We start from the raw sequence: 21071 nt of genomic DNA, 5'->3' as shown, positions 1-21071 counted from the left end.
AGACAGCAGAGAAATATGTTCCAGATGAAGGAACAAAATAAAACCCCAGAAGAACAACTAAGTGAGGAGGAGATAGGCAATCTGCCTGAAAAAGATGATCCAAGATCTCAGAAAAAGAATTGGAGGCACAGACCAAGAAGATACAAACAATGTTTAATGAAGAGCTAGAAGATTTAAAGGACAGAGATGAACAATATAATAACTAACTGAAGTGAACTATATACTAGAAGGAATCAGTAGCAGAATAAATGAGGCAGAAGAACGAATAAGTCAGCTGGAAGACAGATTGGTGAAAATCACTGCCACAAAACAGAATAAAGGAAAAAGAATGAAAAGAGATGAGGACAAACCAAGAGATCTCTAGGACGAGATTAAATGCACCAACATTCACATTATAGGGGCTGCAGAAGGAGAAAAGAGGAAGGGCCTGAGAAAATATTTGAAGAGGTAATAGCCAGAGACTTCCCTAACGTGGGAAAGGAAACTATCACTCAAGTCCAGGAAGCACAAAAAATCCCATACAAGGTAAACCTGAGGAGGACCATGCCAAGGCACATATTAATCAAATTAACAAAAATTAAAGACAAAGAGAAAATGTTAACAATTTATTGGCAGGAGACATATTAATATGTCTCTTGTTACCCAAACATTATTGACCAGAGACGTATCAATACGTTTTTAGAGAGTGATAACAATTAATATCCACTTGCAAAGTTGTTAGAGCTTAAATTGATCAACAGTTCATTAGACAACTTATGATGTCATTATCATTCACATTTTCCTGTTAGGTTTTTGTTCCAACCTTGTGTGTATTATAAACTCAAGTTTATTACCATAAAATTTTCAAAAATGACACATCACTAAATTTTGAGTGAAGAATTTTTCGGTGACTTTTATGCAGATACTTTCTCTGATTGAGCAACATATATACTAGTGTCTCAGAAGATGATAGTTCTTCAGAATATAGTTCTGATTCACACAATGTGAATATTAGACCAAGAAAAAGACAAAAAACCTTAGTGATTGATTCTGATACGGAAAGTGAAAATGAAACTCATGGTGCTGGAGAATGCTCCTTTGCTTCTACAGAAGAGTGGATTGAAGACAACACTTCATGAAAATTAAAAGACTTTACAGGTGTGTCAGGTGTAACTGCTGACTGTAATAACCCACGAAGTGTTAGTGAAATAACAATTAATTTTTGGTAATGACTTTTTCAAGTTGGTCACTTCTCAAACTTGTATCACCAGAAGAATGAAAAATCATATAAAAACTATGATGAGGATTTAAAATGGACTGATGTAACCAGTAGTGACATGAAGAAGTTTCTTGGATTAATAATTTTGATGGGACAAATAAGAAATTCACAATGGAAGGAATATTGGTCGACTGATCCCTTACTTGAAACACCTGTCTTTCCAAAGATTATGACAAGAAGAAGGTTCAAACAAATAATGATATTTCTTCCCTTGAACCATAACTCAGAAACTGTACTTCCTGCAGACAGAACTTCAAAAGCTAAACCTCTTTTGTATTATTTTCTACCAAAATTTCAATTGATCTATATACCCAAACAAGAGCTGTCACTTGAGGAGGCAATGATAGAGTGGAGAGGACGACTCAGATTCAAAACCTGTATTCCCAGAAAACTTACGAAATATGGAATTTTGGTCAGGATGGTTACCGCAAATGAAACGATATATATGCTACCTTGAGATTTACATGGGTGAAGGAAAGAAACTGCAAGAAACAATATTATCGGTCCTACAACCTTACCTTGGTTCATGGCACCATATTTACAAAGACAATTATTACAACAGTGTGTCCACATCTGAAATATTGTTGAAAAATAAAACCAGAGTTTGTGGGACTATAAGAGAGAATCATGGTCTACCAAATCAATTAAAGAAGAAATCTAAAAATCTACAGAGGGGAGAAATGACATTCTTATGGAAGGGAGAAGTGATCTTCTTATATGGAAAGACAAGAGGCTAGTCTGCATGGTGACAACTCTTCATGACGCCTCCAAGCATCTACAGGAAAGGAAGACAGGAGGACTGGCCATCAGATAACTAAACCCACTTGTATATTAGAGTATAATAAATATATGAAAGGAGTTGATCGATCTGATCAATATCTGGCAAACTTCAATATCCTCTGGAATACTCAAAACTGGTATAAGAAAGTGGGTTTCTATTTGAGTAGTTGTGGTTTATTCAGTGAGTTTAAAATTTATTGTAGCCTTAATGCACAGAATTAAATGACTTAACAAGCAATTTTCATTAGCAGTAGCTAGAGAATGGGTAACTGACAATTCTGGTGAATGCAGTGGTAGTCCTGCACCTGGTCCTTCTTGTGGCATTTCTAAAAGAGCCCCCAACAAAGATCCACCTTGTCAACTATCAGGTAAAATAAAAGAACATATTCTAGAGGAAACAATACCCACAGGACTAAAAGAACAAATGCCACCAGAAAGTGTAGAGTCTGCTCTAACAGGGGAAAGTGCAGTGAAACACAATATATTTGTAATAGATGTTCTGTTCCCCTGCACAGAGGTACCTGCTATACTGCCTATCACACTCTAACGAACTATTAGAATACTTTAGTAAGACATGTACAAAGTTTCAAATAAATACATTAAGTTCAAAAAAAGTTGTTGATATTTACTCAAACGCGGGTGTTTCAACATTCACTTACATAACAAATCGCCTGGCCATAGATGTTATTTTCTGCAAAAATCCCCCAGTCAATAATGTGTTAAAAGCAATAAGAGAAAAGCAACAAGTAACATACAAGGAAATCCTCATAAGGTTATCAGCTGGTTTTTCAGCAGAAACTCTGTGGGCCAGAGGGAGTGGCAGGATATATTTAAAGTGATGAAAGGGAAAAACCTACAATCAAGAATATTCTACCCAGCAAGCCTCTCATTCAGATTTGACAGAGAAATCGAAGCATTACAGACAAGCAAAAGCTAAGAAAATTCAACACCACCAAACCAGCTTTACAACAAATGTTAAAGGAACTTCTCTAGGTGGAAAAGGCCACAACTAGAAACAAGAAGATTACAAATGGGAAAACTGACCAGTAAAGGCAAACATGCAGTAAAGGTAGAAAGTCATCCACATGCAAATAAGATATCAAAACCAGCAGTCATGAGAATAGGAGAGTACAAATTCAGGATATTGGAAATGCATTTGAAAATAAGAGACCAGCAACTTAAAACAATCTTGAACATATATAGATTGCTATATCAAAACCTCATGGGAACCACAAACTAAAAGTCTACAATACACACAGAGAAAAAGAAAAGCAATCTAAACACAACACTAAAGATAGTCATCAAATCACAAGAGAATAGAACAAAAGAGGAAGGTAAGAAGAAAAAGACCTAAAAAAACAAATCCCAAACAATTAACAACATGGCAATAAGAACATACATATCAATAATTACCTTAAATGTAAAGGATTAAATGCTCCAACCAAAAGACACAGACTGGTTGAATGGATACAAAACCAAGACCCATCTATATGCTGTCTACAAGAGACCCACTTCAGATCCAGGGACATGTACAGACTGAAAGTGAGGGAATGGAAGATGGTATTCCATGCATATGGAAATCAAAAGAAAGCTGGAATAGCAATACACATATCAGACAAAATAGACTTTAAAATAAAGACTGTTACAAGAGACAAAAAAGAACACTACATAATGATCAAGGGATCAATCCAAGAAGAAGATACAACAATTGTAAATATATATATTTACAATTGTAAATATATATATATTGAGCACCTCAATATATAAGGCAAATGCTAACAGTCATAAAAGAAGTCAACAGTATCACAGTAATAATGAGGGACTTTAACACCCCACTTTCATCAGTGGACAAATCATCCAGACAGAAAATCAGTAAAGAAACACAGGCCTTAAATGACCTTAAATGACACATTAGACCAGATGGGCTTAATTGATACTTATAGAGCATTCCATCCAAAAGCAGCAGATTACACTTTCTTCTCAAGTGCCCATGGAACATTCTCCACAACAGATCACATCTTGGGTCACAAATCAAGCCTCGGCAAATTTAAGAAAATTGAAATCAAGCATCTTTTCCAAATACAATGCTGTGAGACTAAAAATCAACTACAAGAAAAAAGCTGTAAAAAAACACAAACATGTGGAGGCTAAACAATATGTTACTAAATAACCAGTGGATCACTGAAGAAATCAAAGAGGAAATCAAAAAATACCTAGAGACAAATGACAATGAAAACACTATGATCCAAAAACCTTTGGGACACAGCAAAAGCAGTTCTAAGAGGGAAGTTTATAGCAATACAATCTTAACACAGGAAACAAGAAAAATCTCAAACAACCTAAACTTACACCTAAAGCAACTAGAGAAAGAACAAATGAAACCCAAAGTTAGTAGAAGGAAAGAAATCATAAAAATCAGCAAAGAAATACATACAATGAAACTAAAAGCTGGTTCTTTGAAATGATATACAAAATTGATAAAGCCTTTAGCGAGACTCATCAAGAAAAAAAGGGAGAGAGCTCAAATCAATAAAATTAGAAATGATAAAGGAGAAGTTACAACAGACACCAAAGAAATACAAAGGGTCATAAGAGACTACTACAAGCAACTATACACCAATAAAATGGACAACCTAGAAGAAATCGACAAATTCTTAGAAAGGTACAATCTTCCAAGACTGAACCAGGAATAAATAGAAAATATGAACAGACCAATCACAAGTACTGAACTTGAAACTTTGATTTAAAGACTCCCTACAAACAAAAGTCCAAGACCAGATGGCTTCATAGGCGAATTCTATCAAACATTTAGAGAAGAGTTAACACCTATCCTTCTGAAACTATTCCAAAAAAATTGTAGAGGAATGAGCACTCCCAAGCTCATTCTATGAGACCACCATCACCCTGTTACCAAAACCAGACAAAAATATCACAGAGAAAGAAAAGTACAGGCCAATATCACTAATGAACATAAACACAAAAATCCTCAACCAAATACTAGCAGCTACATCTAAAAGAATGAACAGCTACATCTAGAAGAATGGCATTAGAACATTCTTTAACACCATACACAAAAATAAACTCAAAATGGATTAAAGACCTAAATGTAAGGCCGGATACTATAAAACTCTTAGAGGAAAACACAGGCAGAACAAACACTCTTTGACATAAATCGCAGAAAGGTCTTTTTGGATCCACTTCCTAGAGTAATAAAAATAAAAACAAAAATAAACAAACTGGACCTAATTAAACTTAAAAGCTTTTGCACAGCAAAGGAGACATAAACAAAATGAAAAGACAACCCACAGAATGGGAGAAAATATTCGTAAATGAAGCAACTGACAAGGAATTAATCTCGAAAATACACAAACAGCTCATGTGGCTTAATATCAAAAAAACAAACAACCCAATCAAAAAATGGGCATAAGAGCTAAATAGACATTTCTCCAAAGAAGACTTACAGATGACCGACAGGCACATGAAAAGATGCTCGACGTGGCTAATTATTAGAGAAATGCAAATCAAAACTTCAATGAGGTATCACCTAACATGAGTCAGAATGGCTGTCATCAAAAAGTCTACAAACAATAAATGCTGGAGAGGGTGTGTAGAAAAGGGAACCTTCTTACACTGTTGGTGGGAATGTAAACTGGTACAGCCACTATGGAGAACAATATGTAGGTTCCTTAAAAAGCTAAAAACAACTACCATGTGCTCCAGCAATCCCACTCCTGGGCATATATCTGGAGAAAACCATAATTCCAAAAGATACATGCACCCCAATGTTCATTTCAGCACTATTTACAATAGCCAGGACATGGAAGCAGCCTAAATGTCCATTGACAGAGGAATGGATAAAGAAGACGTGGTGCATATACAATGGAATATTATATATAAATGGAATATTAGCCATAAAAAAGAGTGAAATAATGCCATTTGCAGCAATATGGTTGGACCTAGAGATCGTTATACTAAGTGCAGTAAGTCCAACAGAGTAAGATGAATATCATATGATATTACTTATATGTGGAATCTAAAAAAAAATTATACAAATGAACTTATTTACAAAACAGAAACGGACTCACAGACTTTGAAAACAAACTTATGGTTACCAAAGGGGAAAGGTCGGAGGTGGGGGATAAATTAGGCGTTTGGGATTAACATATACACACTACTATCTATAAAACAGATAATGAACAAGGACCTACTGTATAGCTCAGGGAATTCTACTCAATGTTCTGTAATGACCTATATGGGAAAAAAATCTGAAAAGGAATGGATATATGTATGTATATATAACTGAATCACTTTGATGTATACTTGAAACTAACAGAATATTGTAAATCAAGTATACTCCAATATAAAATAAAAATTAAACTGAAAATATCATAAAATGATTCTTCATTGATTTAAAGTGAAAAATTACTTCACCATGAAAAATTAATAAGGTATTTACAAATGTCTTAATGGCTTAATTAAAGACCAGGTAACTTAGAAAGAGCTTGGAGGTGAAACTCATGTAACATAAAATTAACCATTTTAAAGCAAACAATTCAATGGCATTTAGTACATTCACTGTGGTGTGCAACCACTGCCTCTGTCTAGTTCCAAAACACTGTCATCACTCCAAAATAAAATGTATACCCATATTAAGCAGCTACTCCCCATTCCTTCCTTCCCTCAGCCACTGGCAACCACATATCTGCTTTTTGTTGCTATGTATTTACCTATTCTGCATATTTCATATAAATGGAATCATACAATATGTGACCTTTGGAATGTGACCTCTTTCACTTAGTATAATGTTCTCAAGGTTCATCCATGTTGTAGCATTGTCATTATTTTACTCCTTTTTATGGCTAAATAATCATTCTGCTGTATATATTTGCCACCATTTATTCATCTGTTCATTCATTGATGTATATTTGAGCAGTGTCTACCTTTTGGCTGTTGTGAATAATTCTGCTATAAACATCTGTATGCCAGGATTTATTTGAGGACCTATTTTCAATTATTCTGAATACACACTAGGTAATATGGTAATTCTGTGCTTCACTTCTTGAGGAACCACCAAATGTTTTCCAGATAAAGCTTTGGAATGTTATTGTTTTGGAAGTGAATTAGGGTGGATCGAGACACCAGAATCTGCTTTGTATTTTGCATATCAGCAATGCTATGGCATAGATAAGTGTAGGTAGTTGTCATTGTGAGAAATTGACTAAGCTGTTCTAGTTCCCAACAATGAAATTTTTTAACTTAATACTCCACAGATACTAATCCTCACCCTTAGTGTGTCTTGCCATGTGCTGGCAAGAGAAGCTTTTGGAAGCTTTGCAGATCACAAACTAATTCCACCATTCCTCAAAATCTAGAGAAAATGGCAGCCCTGCTATTTTCCACAGCGATTCTTCTCTGGGTTGGTTATTACTCTAAAGCTATATTCCTAAGGAGAACAATCACAGGGTAAAAGAAAGGACTGTATTCTTTTTATTTACACAGAGGTTTTCTTTAGATGACAAAACATTGTTAAGCACCTTCTTCTTGATTCTTACAGCATCCCTATAAAGGAGCTGGACTTGGGAGCCCTAAAACCTTATCAATAAAATCCAGCTTTCTAGAATGTGTTCTTAACCCTGTTTGCCAGATTCTCTATATTACACTGCCTTTAAAACTCCTCTTACTGCTAAGCAATTATGCCAAGTAAAATCCTGCCTTTCAATCACAGTGTATTTTAGTTGAATTTCAAGCTAAAGTATTTACAAATCAAAATTCTAATTCCAAATATCTTTAAGAGCCAGACCTAAATTTGGTATGTCATATAATAAAGACAGGCAATAAGATCTTTGATTGGCAGTGAGGGACCTTTTTTAGCAGTCCTTAATGTTAACTTTATAAAATGCAGAACAACACACCCTCTCACCATACACAAAAATAAACTCAAAATGGCTTAAAGAGTTTAACATAATACATGACACCATAAAACTCCTAGAATAGATCATAGGCAAAACATTCTCTTACATAAATCATACCAATGTTTTCTTAGGTCAGTCTCCCAAGGCAATAGAAATAAAAACAAAAGTAAACAAATGGGACCTAACCAAACTTATAAGATTTTGCACAGCAAAGGAAACCATAAACAAAATGAAAAGACAACTTACAGAATGGGAGAAAATATTTGCAAGTTACGTGACTAACAAGGGCTTAATTTCCAAAATATATAAATAGTTCATACAACTCAATAACAAAAAAACAAACAACCCAATCAAACAATGGGCAGAAGACCTAAATAGACATTTCTCAAAAGAAGACATACAGATGGTCAACAGGCACATGAAAATATGCTCAACATCGCTAATTATTAGAGAAATGCAAATCAAAACTACAGTGAGGTACCACCTCACATCAGTCGGAATGGCCATCATTAAAAAGTCTACAAAAAATAACTGCTAGAGAGGGTGTGGAGAAAAGGGACCCCTCCTCCTACACTGTTGGTAGGAATGTAAGTTGGTGCAGCCACTGTGGAAAACAGTTCCTCAGAAAACCAAAAATAGAATTACGATACAATCCAGCAATCTCACTCCTGGGCGTATACCCACACAAAACTATAATTCAAAAAGATATATGCACCCCTGTGTTCACAGCAGCAGCATCTACAATAGCTAAGACATGGAAACAACCTAAATTTCCATCGACAGATGAATGGATAAAGAAGATGTGGAACACATATACAATGGAATAAAAAACGAAATAATGCCACGTTCAGCAACATGGATGCAACTAGAGATTATCATACTAAGTGAAGTCAGAAAGAGAAATACCATATGATATCACTTATATGTGGATGAACCTATCTATGAAACAGAATCATGGACACAGAACAGACTGGTGGTTGCCAAGGGGGAGGGGGTTGGGGAAGGGATGGAATGGGAGGTTGGGATTAGCAGATGTAGCATTATGAATGGATAAACAACAATGGATAAGCACAGAGAACTATATTCAATATTCTATGATAAACCATAATGGAAAATACTATTTAAAAAAAGAATGTATGTGTATGTATAACTGAATCACCTTGCTGTACAGCAGAAATTAAAACAACCTTGTAATCAACTATACTTCAATTTAAAAATTTGATAAAAAATAAAATGCAGAACAATTTAGATGAGGGAAAGATTTTTAACAGGATGAGAAAGAAGTGGGGAGTATTTGTTACCCAATCCAATGAGGGAGTTCCTGAGTGTCTACAAGTGTCATGGCAACCCTGAGAAATTCAGTTCTCATAGACTAAGATTGCTGAAGATTGGCTCTGAATCCTAGCACTTTTTTAACAAGAGAAAATATAAATATTTTATGAAAGTCTTATTTTTTGTTCCACTTCTTCCATGTTTTGTGCAAATATCAATTTATGATTGGTGGTAAAATTTTGCCTCATTTCCAGGGGTCTTTTTTTCCCCACGGATTCTTTTTTTCACTTTTGCCCTCAGAGTAGATGAAATGCTGCCCAAGTCTCCATGCAGTGTGGGGTTAGGGTAGATGGAAAACCCCTTCAGTCTAAGAAACCTCTCTGAAATTTTAGCTTAGGGACAAAAAATTAAAGTTATTTTCACCATTATTTTGTCATTAGTGTTGTCATTTAATTTTTGAAAAGATGATGCATAAACTTGTTTTCGTTTTGTTTTGTTTTAGTCAAGCAGTATGTAAAGGGCCTACAATGAAATGTAAGCCCCTCTCCCCACCCTTGTCGCTAGCCACATAATTCCCCTTCCTAAAGGCAAATACTCTTATCATATTGTTGTATTCTTCTCAGAGATTTCTCAGCCATCTAACTGTACATATCTCCCCCCCTTTTTAAGCACCCAGTGGTAGCGTACTTCATAGCCTCCTCAGCATATACCACCTCTTCAGTACAGCTGTTACCAAAGGTACTGTGATTGTAAGGGGCAAATAAGATACTGATTTCCAACTAAGGAATAAAACAATCTGTGTAACAATCATTAAAAGAACTGTTTTCATTTGTCACCTGCGAACTTGGGGCTGATACAACCCATAGAAATTTAATTACTGTGAAGTAACTAAGTACTCTGAAATGCAAGAGAGGTAGGATTTATAATGTAGAGAGTCCTGGATCAGCCATCAGGACCAGGTTTCCCAACCAGTCATGTCATTAGTTGCATGACCTTAGCAAGCGATCTATTTCTCTACACCTATGTTTTCTAATTTGCAAATGAGAATGATAGTGTCTTTCCCTGCAAAGGGTACTGTGAGCATCAAATTAGACATGGAAAACTAGCAATGTGCTATATGGCCGTAAGTAACTTTCAGCCCATTACAATTATCCAGCAAGGTTTCAGGTCAAGATGACGATATAGGTAGATCCTGAACTCACCTCCTCCCACAGACACATTGAATCTACAGCTACATATGGAACATTTGCCCCTGAAAAAAACCTAAAAACTAGCTGAGCAACTCATACACATTGGGCAAAGGAGGAAAAAAGCCACATGGAAGCAGGTAGGAGCAGCTGACTTAAAATGTTGCCCTAAATCCCACCCCTGGTTCGGTGACCCACAATCAGGAGGGAACTCAAAACCTATAGCTTCTCCCTGAGGAGCGAAGGAAGATCAGGCATCCTATCTTTTAAGACCTGCACCTGAGAGATGAGCCCCCAAAACATCTGGCTTTGAAAATGATCTGGGCTTGCATCCACAAGACCCTCAAGGCTTTAGAAAGCTGAGAACTGCTTCTTAAAGGGCTCACCCACCCCAGGGCCCAGCGCAGAATCAGCTAATGGAGAGACTCCTAGACTTTACATAAAAGAGCTTCACTTGCTAATCTTAATGCATTAGCCTGAGGGGCAGGCATCTAATTTAATGCATCTAGGGCCCTGACAGTGTATTTCTAGGGACAGAGGCTGGCAGGCACCATCTTCATGCTTTCCCACTGCTATGATCTAGAGTGCCAGTATCTCCCAGAGGGGAGCTTTTACACATGTCTGGTGCCCTGGTTTTTGTAGCTGCCACCCAGAGGACACCCTTTGATCACCAGGCTCTGGAGACCAGGGGTCGTGTATTCCTGGAACCCACAGGACTGTAACAATCTGAGAGTGAGTTTTTGGCAGACTGCCACCTCCCAAGGCACTGCACTGGCAGCAGACTGAAGCACACCCCCAGTCTTTCTGATAAAGACCATTTGCTTATCCAGGAGCTTTGGCCTGAGGGGCAGGCTTCTGGTCTGGCACACTTCTAGGGGCCTATAGAATTGCTCTCAGGGAATGAGGCTGGTGGATGCCGTCTTTGTGCTATCCCTCTGCCTCACTCTAGCTCACTGGTATCTCCAAGAAAGGAGCTTAAACACTTGTCCGGTGCCTCAGTTTTTTCAGCTGCTGCCAGGAGACACCTCTACATTGCCTGGCTCTGGTGACCAGCAGAGCTGACACTCCTGGGTCCCACAGAACTGAGAAAGCGTTCTTAAACAGCTACCACCTTCAGGGCACAGCAAGAGGCAACAGACCCAGGAGCACAGTCTTTCCATGAAAGGCCTATAATCTTGTGCTAGAGCTTCAGCCTGAGGGCAGGCTCCAGGTTTGTCACATGTCTAGAAGCCTATCAAGGTGCTCTCAGGGAATGCAGGCCAGAGAACACGATTTTGTGACTTGCTCTGCCTCGCTACAATTCGTCAGTATCTCCCAGAAAGGAACTTACACACTTGTCTGGAGCCCCTATTTTTGTGACTGTAATCCAGGGACCATTCCGATCGCCTGGCTCTGATGGCCAGCATGGCTTACACTTGCAGTCTGACAGGACTGTATATATTTGCATGCTTTAAAGTTGCTGCCTGAGGGTCTGGCTTCCAATCAGCCTGAATCTATGTGCTAGATATTCCTCTTTGGGACACTGACAGGTCTTGGAACACCTTCAACTACTAGGAGCTATTAAAAAATAAAATAGGCTTCTTGGACAATCACAAAGGCTTGAGAGACAACGGAGAGTTAGATCAGAGCTGGATGGTAAGTTTTGTCTCCTACAGGAGGCCACTCCTTCAGGACTGGGAGAGGTGGCTGTTTCATCTAATGCATGGAAAGAACACAGGAAGTCAAGCAAAATGAGGAATGTGTTCCAAATGAAAGAAAAAGATAACACCTCAGAAAAAAACCTTCACTAAATGGACATAGTTTATCCACCTGATAAAACGTTAAAGTTGGTAAAGAATGGATGAACATAGTGAGAATTTCAACAAAGACAGAAAATATAAGAAGGTACCAAAGAAAAGACATAGAGTTGAAGAATACAATAACTGAATTGAAAAATATGCTAGCGAGGTTCAACATCATACTACATGAAGCAGAATAAAGGATCAGTGAGCTCAAAGGGCAATGGAACTCATCCAATCACAGCAAAAAAAAGAAAAAAGAATGAAAAAAGCCAAGAGAGTTTAAGGGACTTATGAGACAACATCTAGCAGACTAATATTTGCATTATAGGAGTCCCAGATGGAGGAGAGAGAGAGAAAAAGGGGCAGAAAACTTATTTGAAGATATAATGGAGGACTTCCCTGGTGACACAGTGGTTGGGAATCCACCTGCCAATGCAGGGGACACAGGTTCGATCCCTGGTCTGGGAAGATCCCACATGCTGCAGAGCAGCTAAGCCCGTGCGCCACAACTACTGAGCCTGCGCTCTAGATGCTGCGAGCCACAACCACTGAGCCCATGCACCACAACTACTGAGCCCATGCACCACAACTACTGAAGCCCACACGCCTAGAGCCCATGCTCCACAACAAGAGAAGCCACCACAATGAGAAAGAAGCCCGTGCACCGCAACAAAGAGTAGCCCCCGCTCACCACAACTAGAGAAAGCCCTCACGCAGCAGCAAAGACCCAATGCAGCCAAAAATAAGTAAATAAAAAATAAATAAATTTAAAGAAAAAAATAGATATAATGGCTGAAGACTTCCTACGTGGGAAAGGAAAGAGACATCCAGATCAGGAAACCCACAGTGTTCCAAATAAGATGATGAACCCAAAGAGACCCACACCAAACACATTATATTTAAAGTGTCAAAATTTAAAGAAAAAATCTTAAAAGCAGCAAGAGAAAAACAACTTGTTATATACAAATGATTCCCCATAAAACTACCAGAAAATATCTCAACAGAAACTTTGCATGCAAGAAAGGAATGGCATGATATATTCACTGTGCTGAAAGAAAAATACTTCCAACAAAGAATACTCTACTTGGCAAAGTTATCATTCAAAATTGAAGGAGAGAGAAAGAGTTTTCCAGATAAGCAAAATCTAAGAGTTCATCACCACTAAACTGGCCTTACAAGGAATGGTAAAGGGACTTCTCTAAGCTGAAAAGAAAGGTTGCTAATTAGTAACAAGAAAATATATGAAAGTATATATATCTCACTGGCAAAGGTAAGTATGTAGTAAGGTAGTGGATCAATCACTTATAAAGGTAGTATGAAGGTTAAAGACAAAAAAAAAATAAAAACTATAACTACAAAAATTAGTTAAGGGATATACAAGATAAATAGATGTAAAATCTGACATCAGAAACATAAAACAAGGCAGGGGAGAGTGGAAATGTAGAGCTTTTGAATGTGTTCAATCTTCAGTTTTTTTAATCAACTTAAAAATGTAAGTTGTTATATGTAAGCCTCATGGTTACCACAAAGTCAAAATCTATAGTAGATACAGTAATGATAATGAGAAAAATCTAAGCATACCATTAAAGAAAGTCATCAAACCACAAAGGAAGAGAGCAAGTGAAGAAGTAAGGAACAGAGAGGAACTATAAAACAGCGAGAAAGGAATTAAAATGGCAATAAGTACATACATATCAATAACAACATTAAATGTAAAGGGACTAAATTTGCCAGTCAAAAGACAGAGTTGCTGAATGGAATAAAAAATAAGACCCATCTATATGCCGCCTACAGGAGACTCATCGCAGACATAAGGACACACAAAGACTAAAAGTGAAGGGATGGAGAAAGATATTCCGTGCAAATGAAAACCAAAAGGAAGCTGGGGTGGCTATATTTATATCAAACAAAGTAGATTTTAAAACAAAGACTGTAATCAGAGACAAAGGAGGGCATTACATAATGATAAAGAAGTCAATCCAACAAGAGGATATAAAATGTGTAAATATTTATGCATCTAACATAGGAATACTTAAATATATAAAACAAATATTAACAGACCTAAAAGGAGAAATAAACAGCAATACAATAATAGTAGGGGACTTCAATACCCTACTTGAGTCAATGTAAAGATCAGATGGAAAATCAGTAAGGAAATGTCAGCCTTAAATGACACTTTAGACCAGATGAACCTAACAGATATATATATATATATCTTGGGCTTCCCTGGTGGCGCAGTGGTTGAGAGTCCGCCTGCCGATGCAGGGGACACGGGTTCGTGCCTCGGTCCAGGAAGATCCCACATGCCATGGAGCGGCTGGGCCTATAAGCTGTGGCCACTGAGTCTGCATGTCCGGAGCCTGTGCTCCGCAACGGGAGAGGCCACAGCAGTGAGAGGCCCGCGTACCACAAAAAATATATATAGATAGATAGATAGATATAGATATCTATAGATCAGTATACACATGCCATCCAAAAGAAGCAGAATATTCTTTCCTAGTGCACACTGAATATTCCCCAAGACAGATTATATGTTAGGCCACAAAACAAGTTTTAATAAATTTAACAAGACTGAAATCACATCAAGCATCTTTTCTGACCACAATGGTATTGAACTAGAAGTCAATTACAAGAGGAAAGCTAGGAAATTCACAAATATATAGAAATTAAACATGTTACTGAACAACCAATGGGCCACAGAATAAATCAAAAGAAAAATCAAAATTACCTTGAGATAAATTAAAATGGAAATAGAACATACCAAAAGTTAGGTGATGCAGTAAAAGCAGTTCCGAGAGGTATGTTCATAGTAATAAATGCCTACCTCAAGAAACAAGAAAGATCTCAAACAACATAACATCACACCTCAAGGAACTAGAAAAAGAACAAATAAAACCCAAAGTTATTAGAAGGAAGAAAATAACAAAGATGAGAGCAGAAATAAATGAAATAAAGACTGAAAAGATCAGTGAAACTAATAGCTATTTCTTTGAAATGAAAGAATTGACAAAACTTTAGCTACACTCAGCAAGAAAAAAAAGTGACAGAAACCAAATCAAAACAGTTAAAAATGAAAAATATCTGTGGTACAACTGATACCACAGATATACAAAGGATGGTAAGAGGCTTCTATGAACAACTATATGCCAACAAACTGGACAACCTAGAAAAAATGAAAGAAATCTCTCAAAAACCTTCTGAAATGGAATCAGTAACAAAAAAAACTCTCAACAAAAAGAAGTCTAGGAATGACTGGCTTCACTGGTGAATTTTACCATACATTCAAAGAAGATTAATACCAGTCGTTCTCAAACTCTTCCAAAACAGAAGAAGAGGGAATACTCCAAAACTCATTTTATGAGTCCATCATTACTCTGATATCAGAACCACACAAAAGGGCTTCCCTGGTGGTGCAGTGGTTGGGAGTCTGCCTGCCGATGCAGGGGACATGGGTTTGTGCCCCGGTCCAGGAGGATCCCACGTGCCACAGAGCGGCTGGGCCAGTGGGCTATGGCCGCTGAGCCTGTGCTCCACAACGGGAGAGGCCACGGCAGTGAGAGGCCCGTGTACTGCAAAAAAAAAAAAACAAAAAAAACCAAAAAACACACACAGAAATCACAAGAAAAGAAAATTACTTGGAGGGGCTGAAGGGTGTAACCATGGCCAGGTCGAGTTCAAGATTTCAGGATGTGGACGTGCAGCAGCTGGTGACACAGAACCTGGCTTGAGGTACTGACCAGTATTTCACCCCCAGATGCTTTGGCACCTACATCAATGTCACCTCAAGAAGTTCGGGCACATCAAGTAAACTATGAATCTAACCTTCCTGGGAGAGCCCCTCTGGATCTGCTCCAATCCTGACTGAGGAGTCTCCTCCCCTCTCTTCTGCCATTGTTCCTGATGAACACAGAAGCAAAAATTCTCAACACAATGTTAGCAAACGGAATTCAGCAACACATAAAATAATAAAAGGATCATACATCATGATCAAGTGGGATTTGTTCCAAGCATACAAGGATGGTTTAACATCTGCAAATCAATCAACATGATGCACCACATTAACAAAATAAAGGCTAAAATTCATATCATCATATCATCTCAATAGATACAGAAAAAGCATTGGACAAAACTCAACATCCCATTAAGATAAAAATTCTCAACAAAGTGGGTACAGAGGAAATGTACCTCAACATAATAACGGTCACATATGACAAGCCCACAGCTAACATCACAGTTCACAGTAAAAAGCTGAAAGTTTTTCCTCTAAGAACAGGAACAAGACAAGGATGCCCACTCTCACCACTTTTATTCAACATAGTATTGGAAGTCCTAGCCACAGCAATTAGCAAAAGAAAGAAATGAAAGGAATCCCATTTGGAAAGGAAGAAGTAAAACTGTCCTTATTTGCAGATGAAATGATATTATATAGAAAATCCTAAAGTCTCCACCAAGAAACTGTTAGAACTAATCAATGAATACAGTAAATTGCAGGATACAAAGTCAAAATACAAAAGTCTGTTGTGTTTCTATACACTAATAACAAATTATCAGAAAGAGAAATTAAGGAAACAGTTCCATTTATAATTGCATCAAAAACAATAAAATATCTAGGAATAAATTTCACCAAGGTGAAAAACCTGTACATTGAAAACTATCAGACACAACCAAAGAAACTGAAGAAGACACAAGTAAATGAAAAGATATTTCATGCTCATGGATTGGAAGAATCAATATTAATAAAATGTTCATACTACCCAAAGCAATCTACAGATTCAGTGCAATCCCTATCAAAATTCCAATGGCATTTTTCACATAACTGGATCAAATAATACTAAAATTTGTGTGGAACCACAAAAGACCCTGAACAGTCAAAGCAATCTTGAGGAAGAAGTACAGAGCTAGGGGCATCATGCTCCCTGATTTCAAACTATACTAAAAAGCTATGGTATTTAAAGCAGCATGGTATTAGAATTAAACAGACACACAGATCAGTGGAACAGAATAGAAAGCCTAGAAATAATCCCATGCATAAATGGTCAATTAATTTATGACAGAGGAGGCAAGAATATACAATGGGGAAAGGACATGTCTTCAATAAATGTTGGGAAAACTGGACAGCCACATGTCAAAGAATGAAACAGACCACTATCTTACACCATATGCAAAAATTAACTCAAAATGGTTGAAGACTTGACTATAAGACCTGAAGTCATAAAACTCCTAGAAGAAAACATAGGCAGTAAGCTCTAGTGCTGGAGATGACGTTTTGGATTTGACATCAAAGCAAAGGCAACAAAAGCAAAAATAAACCAGTCGGGCTATTTCAAACTAAAACGCTTCTGCACAGCAAAGGAAACCATTTACAAAATAAAAGGACACCTACCGAATGAGAGAATATATTTGCAAGTCATATATCTGATAGGGGTTAATATTTAAATATATAAAGAACTCATGCAACTCAAGACAAAAAACAATCTGATTAAAAAATGGGCAGAAGTTCAGAATAGACAGTTTTCCAAATAAGGGATATACGTGGCCAACAGTTTCATGAAAAGATACTCAACATCACTAATCATCAGGGAAACGCAAATCAAAACCACAGTGACTTATCACCTCATACCTGTTAGAACGGCTGTTATTAAAACAAGAAATAACAAGTGTTGGCCAGGTTGTGGAGAAAAGGATCCCTCCTCCACTGTCAGGAGGAACGTAAATTGGTGCAACCACTATGGAAAACAGTATGGAGGTTCCTCATAAAACTAAAAATAGAGCTACCATATGATCTAGCAGTTCCACTTTTGGGTATTTATCTGAAGAAAACAAAAATGCTAACTCAAGAAGATATATGCACCCCCGTGTTCATTTGCAGCATTATTTACAATAGCCAAGGTATGGAAATAGCCTAAGTGTACATCAATGGACAAATGAATAAAGAAGATATGGTGTGTATATACAATAGAATATTATTCAACCTTAGCAAAGAGTGAAATCATGCCATTTGTGACAACATGGATGGACCTTGTGGGTATCATGCTAAGGGAAATAAGTCAGACAGAGAAAGACAAATACTGTATAATCTCATTTACATGTGAAATCTAAACAACAACAACAAAACCACTCTCACAGATACAGAGAACAGACTGGTGGTTGCCAGAGTCTAGCAGTGGGAGGCAGGGGGAGGGTGAAGGTGGTCAAGAGGTACAAAATTCCAGTTATAAAACAAATGAGTCATGGGGGTCTAATGTAAAACATGGTGACTATAATTAATAGTACTATATTGCATATTTTCAAGTTGCTAAGAGAGTAGATCTTGAAGTTCTCATCACAAGAAAAAAAAATTTTATGACTATGGATAGTGACTATGCATGGTGATGTTGACTAGACTTATCGTGGTGATTATTTTGCAATATATGCAAATATTAAATCATGCTGTACACCTGAAACTAATATAATGTTATGTCAATTATATCTCAATAAGAAAAATAAAGAATTATTAATTAATTTTTTTAAATTATCCAGTAAAACCAGATTCAAAAGTCAAGGTTACAGGGCTTCCCTGGTTGCGCAGTGGTTAGGAATCCGCCTGCCAACCCAGGGGACACGGGTTCGAGCCCTGGTCTGGGAAGATTCCACATGCCACAGAGCAACTAAGCCCGTGAGCCACAACTACTGAGCCTGTGCTCTAGAGCCCGTGAGCCACAACTACTGAGCCCCTGTGCCACAGCTACTGAAGCCTGCACGCCTAGAGCCCGTGCTTGGCAACGAGAAGCCACCGCAATGAGAAGCCCGCGCACCGCGACAAAATGTAGCCCCCGTTCGTCGCAACTAGAGAAAGCCTGAACACAGCAATGAAGACCCAACGCAGCCAAAAATAATAAAATAAAAGTCAGGGTTACAGAGTTAGGTTATAAGCTTTCACTTCTAGAGTGTGATCTTAGTTTATAATACAACTGGCCATTCGTGATCTCTTCCTAGATACTATCTTACAAAAATAAGGTATTTGGTTCTCTATGCTTTGTACTTCCTTAAAGAGTTAATTAGTCTTAACTTGTAACCAATGAATGATTTTCATAAAAAGTTTTAAATTATTGGATGCCAAACATGAAAAGAGTTGATATGCAGACAGGGAAACTAATCTTCCTACCAACTAGCATAGTGAATGTCCATAATTACCGTCTACTAAGAAGGAAGCTAATTCACACAGCTGGAGATGATTATCAGCAAGTACACTCCAAACTCTGACATCAGAGCAGTTATAACACAGGCATACTCTCATTCTCATTGTACTGTTTTCAAGAAAGAGAAAAGGCCATCCTACTCAAAGTAACAAGACATTTTAGGGGGATGGGCATTTATACATCCTGGAATGGCAGAAATATGTTGGAAAATCTTGAAAATTCATAGCCTTTTCTGCCTCCCCTCCTTGATTTCACATTCATTCCAGAAGATATCTGGTATTGGCTTTTATCTCTGTGTTTCTCTAGAAGATTACCAAGGGAAAAAAAACTAAACTAAGAGTTAGTTAGCTTATGTAATTCAGTAAAGCAGGTGCATCAAGATATTTTGACAAAACACAGCACCATGTAATTTAAAGAAGTTGTTTTTATCAGCCAGCTATGTTAATTTCTACTCTGTTCAAAACACAGAAAAATGTATTTTCCATAAATGAAACTATCAGTGGAGAAAATGAGAACTTGAAGCGTGTAAGAATATCTGTAAACAGTGATGAGTAAAAAATTGAAGTTAAGAAACTTTCCTTATTGCTTTAAGTTTGTTTGTAATTTTAGTAGAAAGAAAATGATGCAGGCAGAAGACAAAATTGCAGAACTCCAACTTATTTAATCTCCTAGGCGTCGATGTGTACAAATTTATATCTTTTTTATATAAACCATCTATCTCATTTAGAGGCCACAGAGAAAGTAAGCTTGCATACTGAGTGAATATTTGTTCTTGGTGGGGCAAATGTGATTTGGAAGGTGGCTCAGTTAAAGTAGCAGCCTGACGACTGACTATTCATTTAATTGGTAATATTACTACTCCTGGAAAGCAAAACTAGTCAAGAAAATAAGATCACTAGTTGTTGAATTCCTGGTAAGTTTAAATATGTTAATATGTGACTGACATAGACATACACAACCAGAAGTGGTCACCCGCTTATCCAGTGAGCTGAATGTGGTTTTGTTCGCCCTTCAGGGAGATACAGCTCTGAGAGTGACGTGTGGAGCTTTGGAATCCTCCTCTGGGAGACCTTCAGCTTAGGGGTCTGCCCATACCCTGGAATGACAAATCAACAAGCTCGGGAACAAGTGGAAAGAGGTGAGCCAAAGACACAGGGTAGCAGTGTTCACAGCCAGCCCGGGCAGTGCTGGTGCCGTGTCTGCATTTCCTGGGAGGAGGAAGAGAGTGCTCTCGGGCAGGCGATAGAAGAGGTGCTGGTTAATCTACTTTTGAACTTTATGGATGGTGTGGCTCTTTACAACCAAACCAACAACAACAACAAAGACTTTAAAAGATAGATCCCAGCTCTTTGAAAATAGAAAGCTCTAGGCTTTTCTTCCACTCCCCCTGCCTGGCATGACACCTGCAAGGCTGTGCCATTCACTCTCTTCCAGGGAAATAGGAGATTGAGGAATACCACCTATTTTTTATTCTATGCCAAATAAACACTGTTAATATTACTGCAAATTGAAATGTAGTTAGACTTCAGGAAGAAGTTGAGAATTTTGGAACAGTTCTGAAGAAGCCCTATGGTGTTCTCAGATCAGGGACAGGAATAAGCAGGTGACGGTGACACCCTCACGTGCACTTGTGTAGTCCCCGGCTTTCGACAACAACAACAAACACCAGCGCCCTAGGGTCAGGCCTGTCAAGGGGGGCATGG

At 37.7% G+C, this 21071-nt stretch overlaps 1 protein-coding gene across 6 annotated transcripts in view; it reads left to right on the top strand.

The window, feature by feature from the left end:
* The window catches only part of FER (FER tyrosine kinase), a 477424-nt gene that overhangs the window by 451483 nt on the left and 4870 nt on the right, over positions 1-21071 (top strand). For all 6 annotated transcript variants that reach the window (XM_032625918.1, XM_032625922.1, XM_032625921.1 and 3 more), the window contains one exon: positions 20384-20506. In XM_032625918.1, coding sequence (XP_032481809.1) covers positions 20384-20506 — 123 coding nt within the window. The remainder of the gene's footprint in view (positions 1-20383; positions 20507-21071) is intronic.

Source organism: Phocoena sinus, chromosome 3 (assembly GCF_008692025.1).
Source record: "Phocoena sinus isolate mPhoSin1 chromosome 3, mPhoSin1.pri, whole genome shotgun sequence".
NCBI lineage: Eukaryota > Metazoa > Chordata > Mammalia > Artiodactyla > Phocoenidae > Phocoena > Phocoena sinus.
The sequence above is the reverse complement of the archived record's forward strand: the minus strand, read 5'-3'. Positions and strand labels throughout refer to the sequence as shown.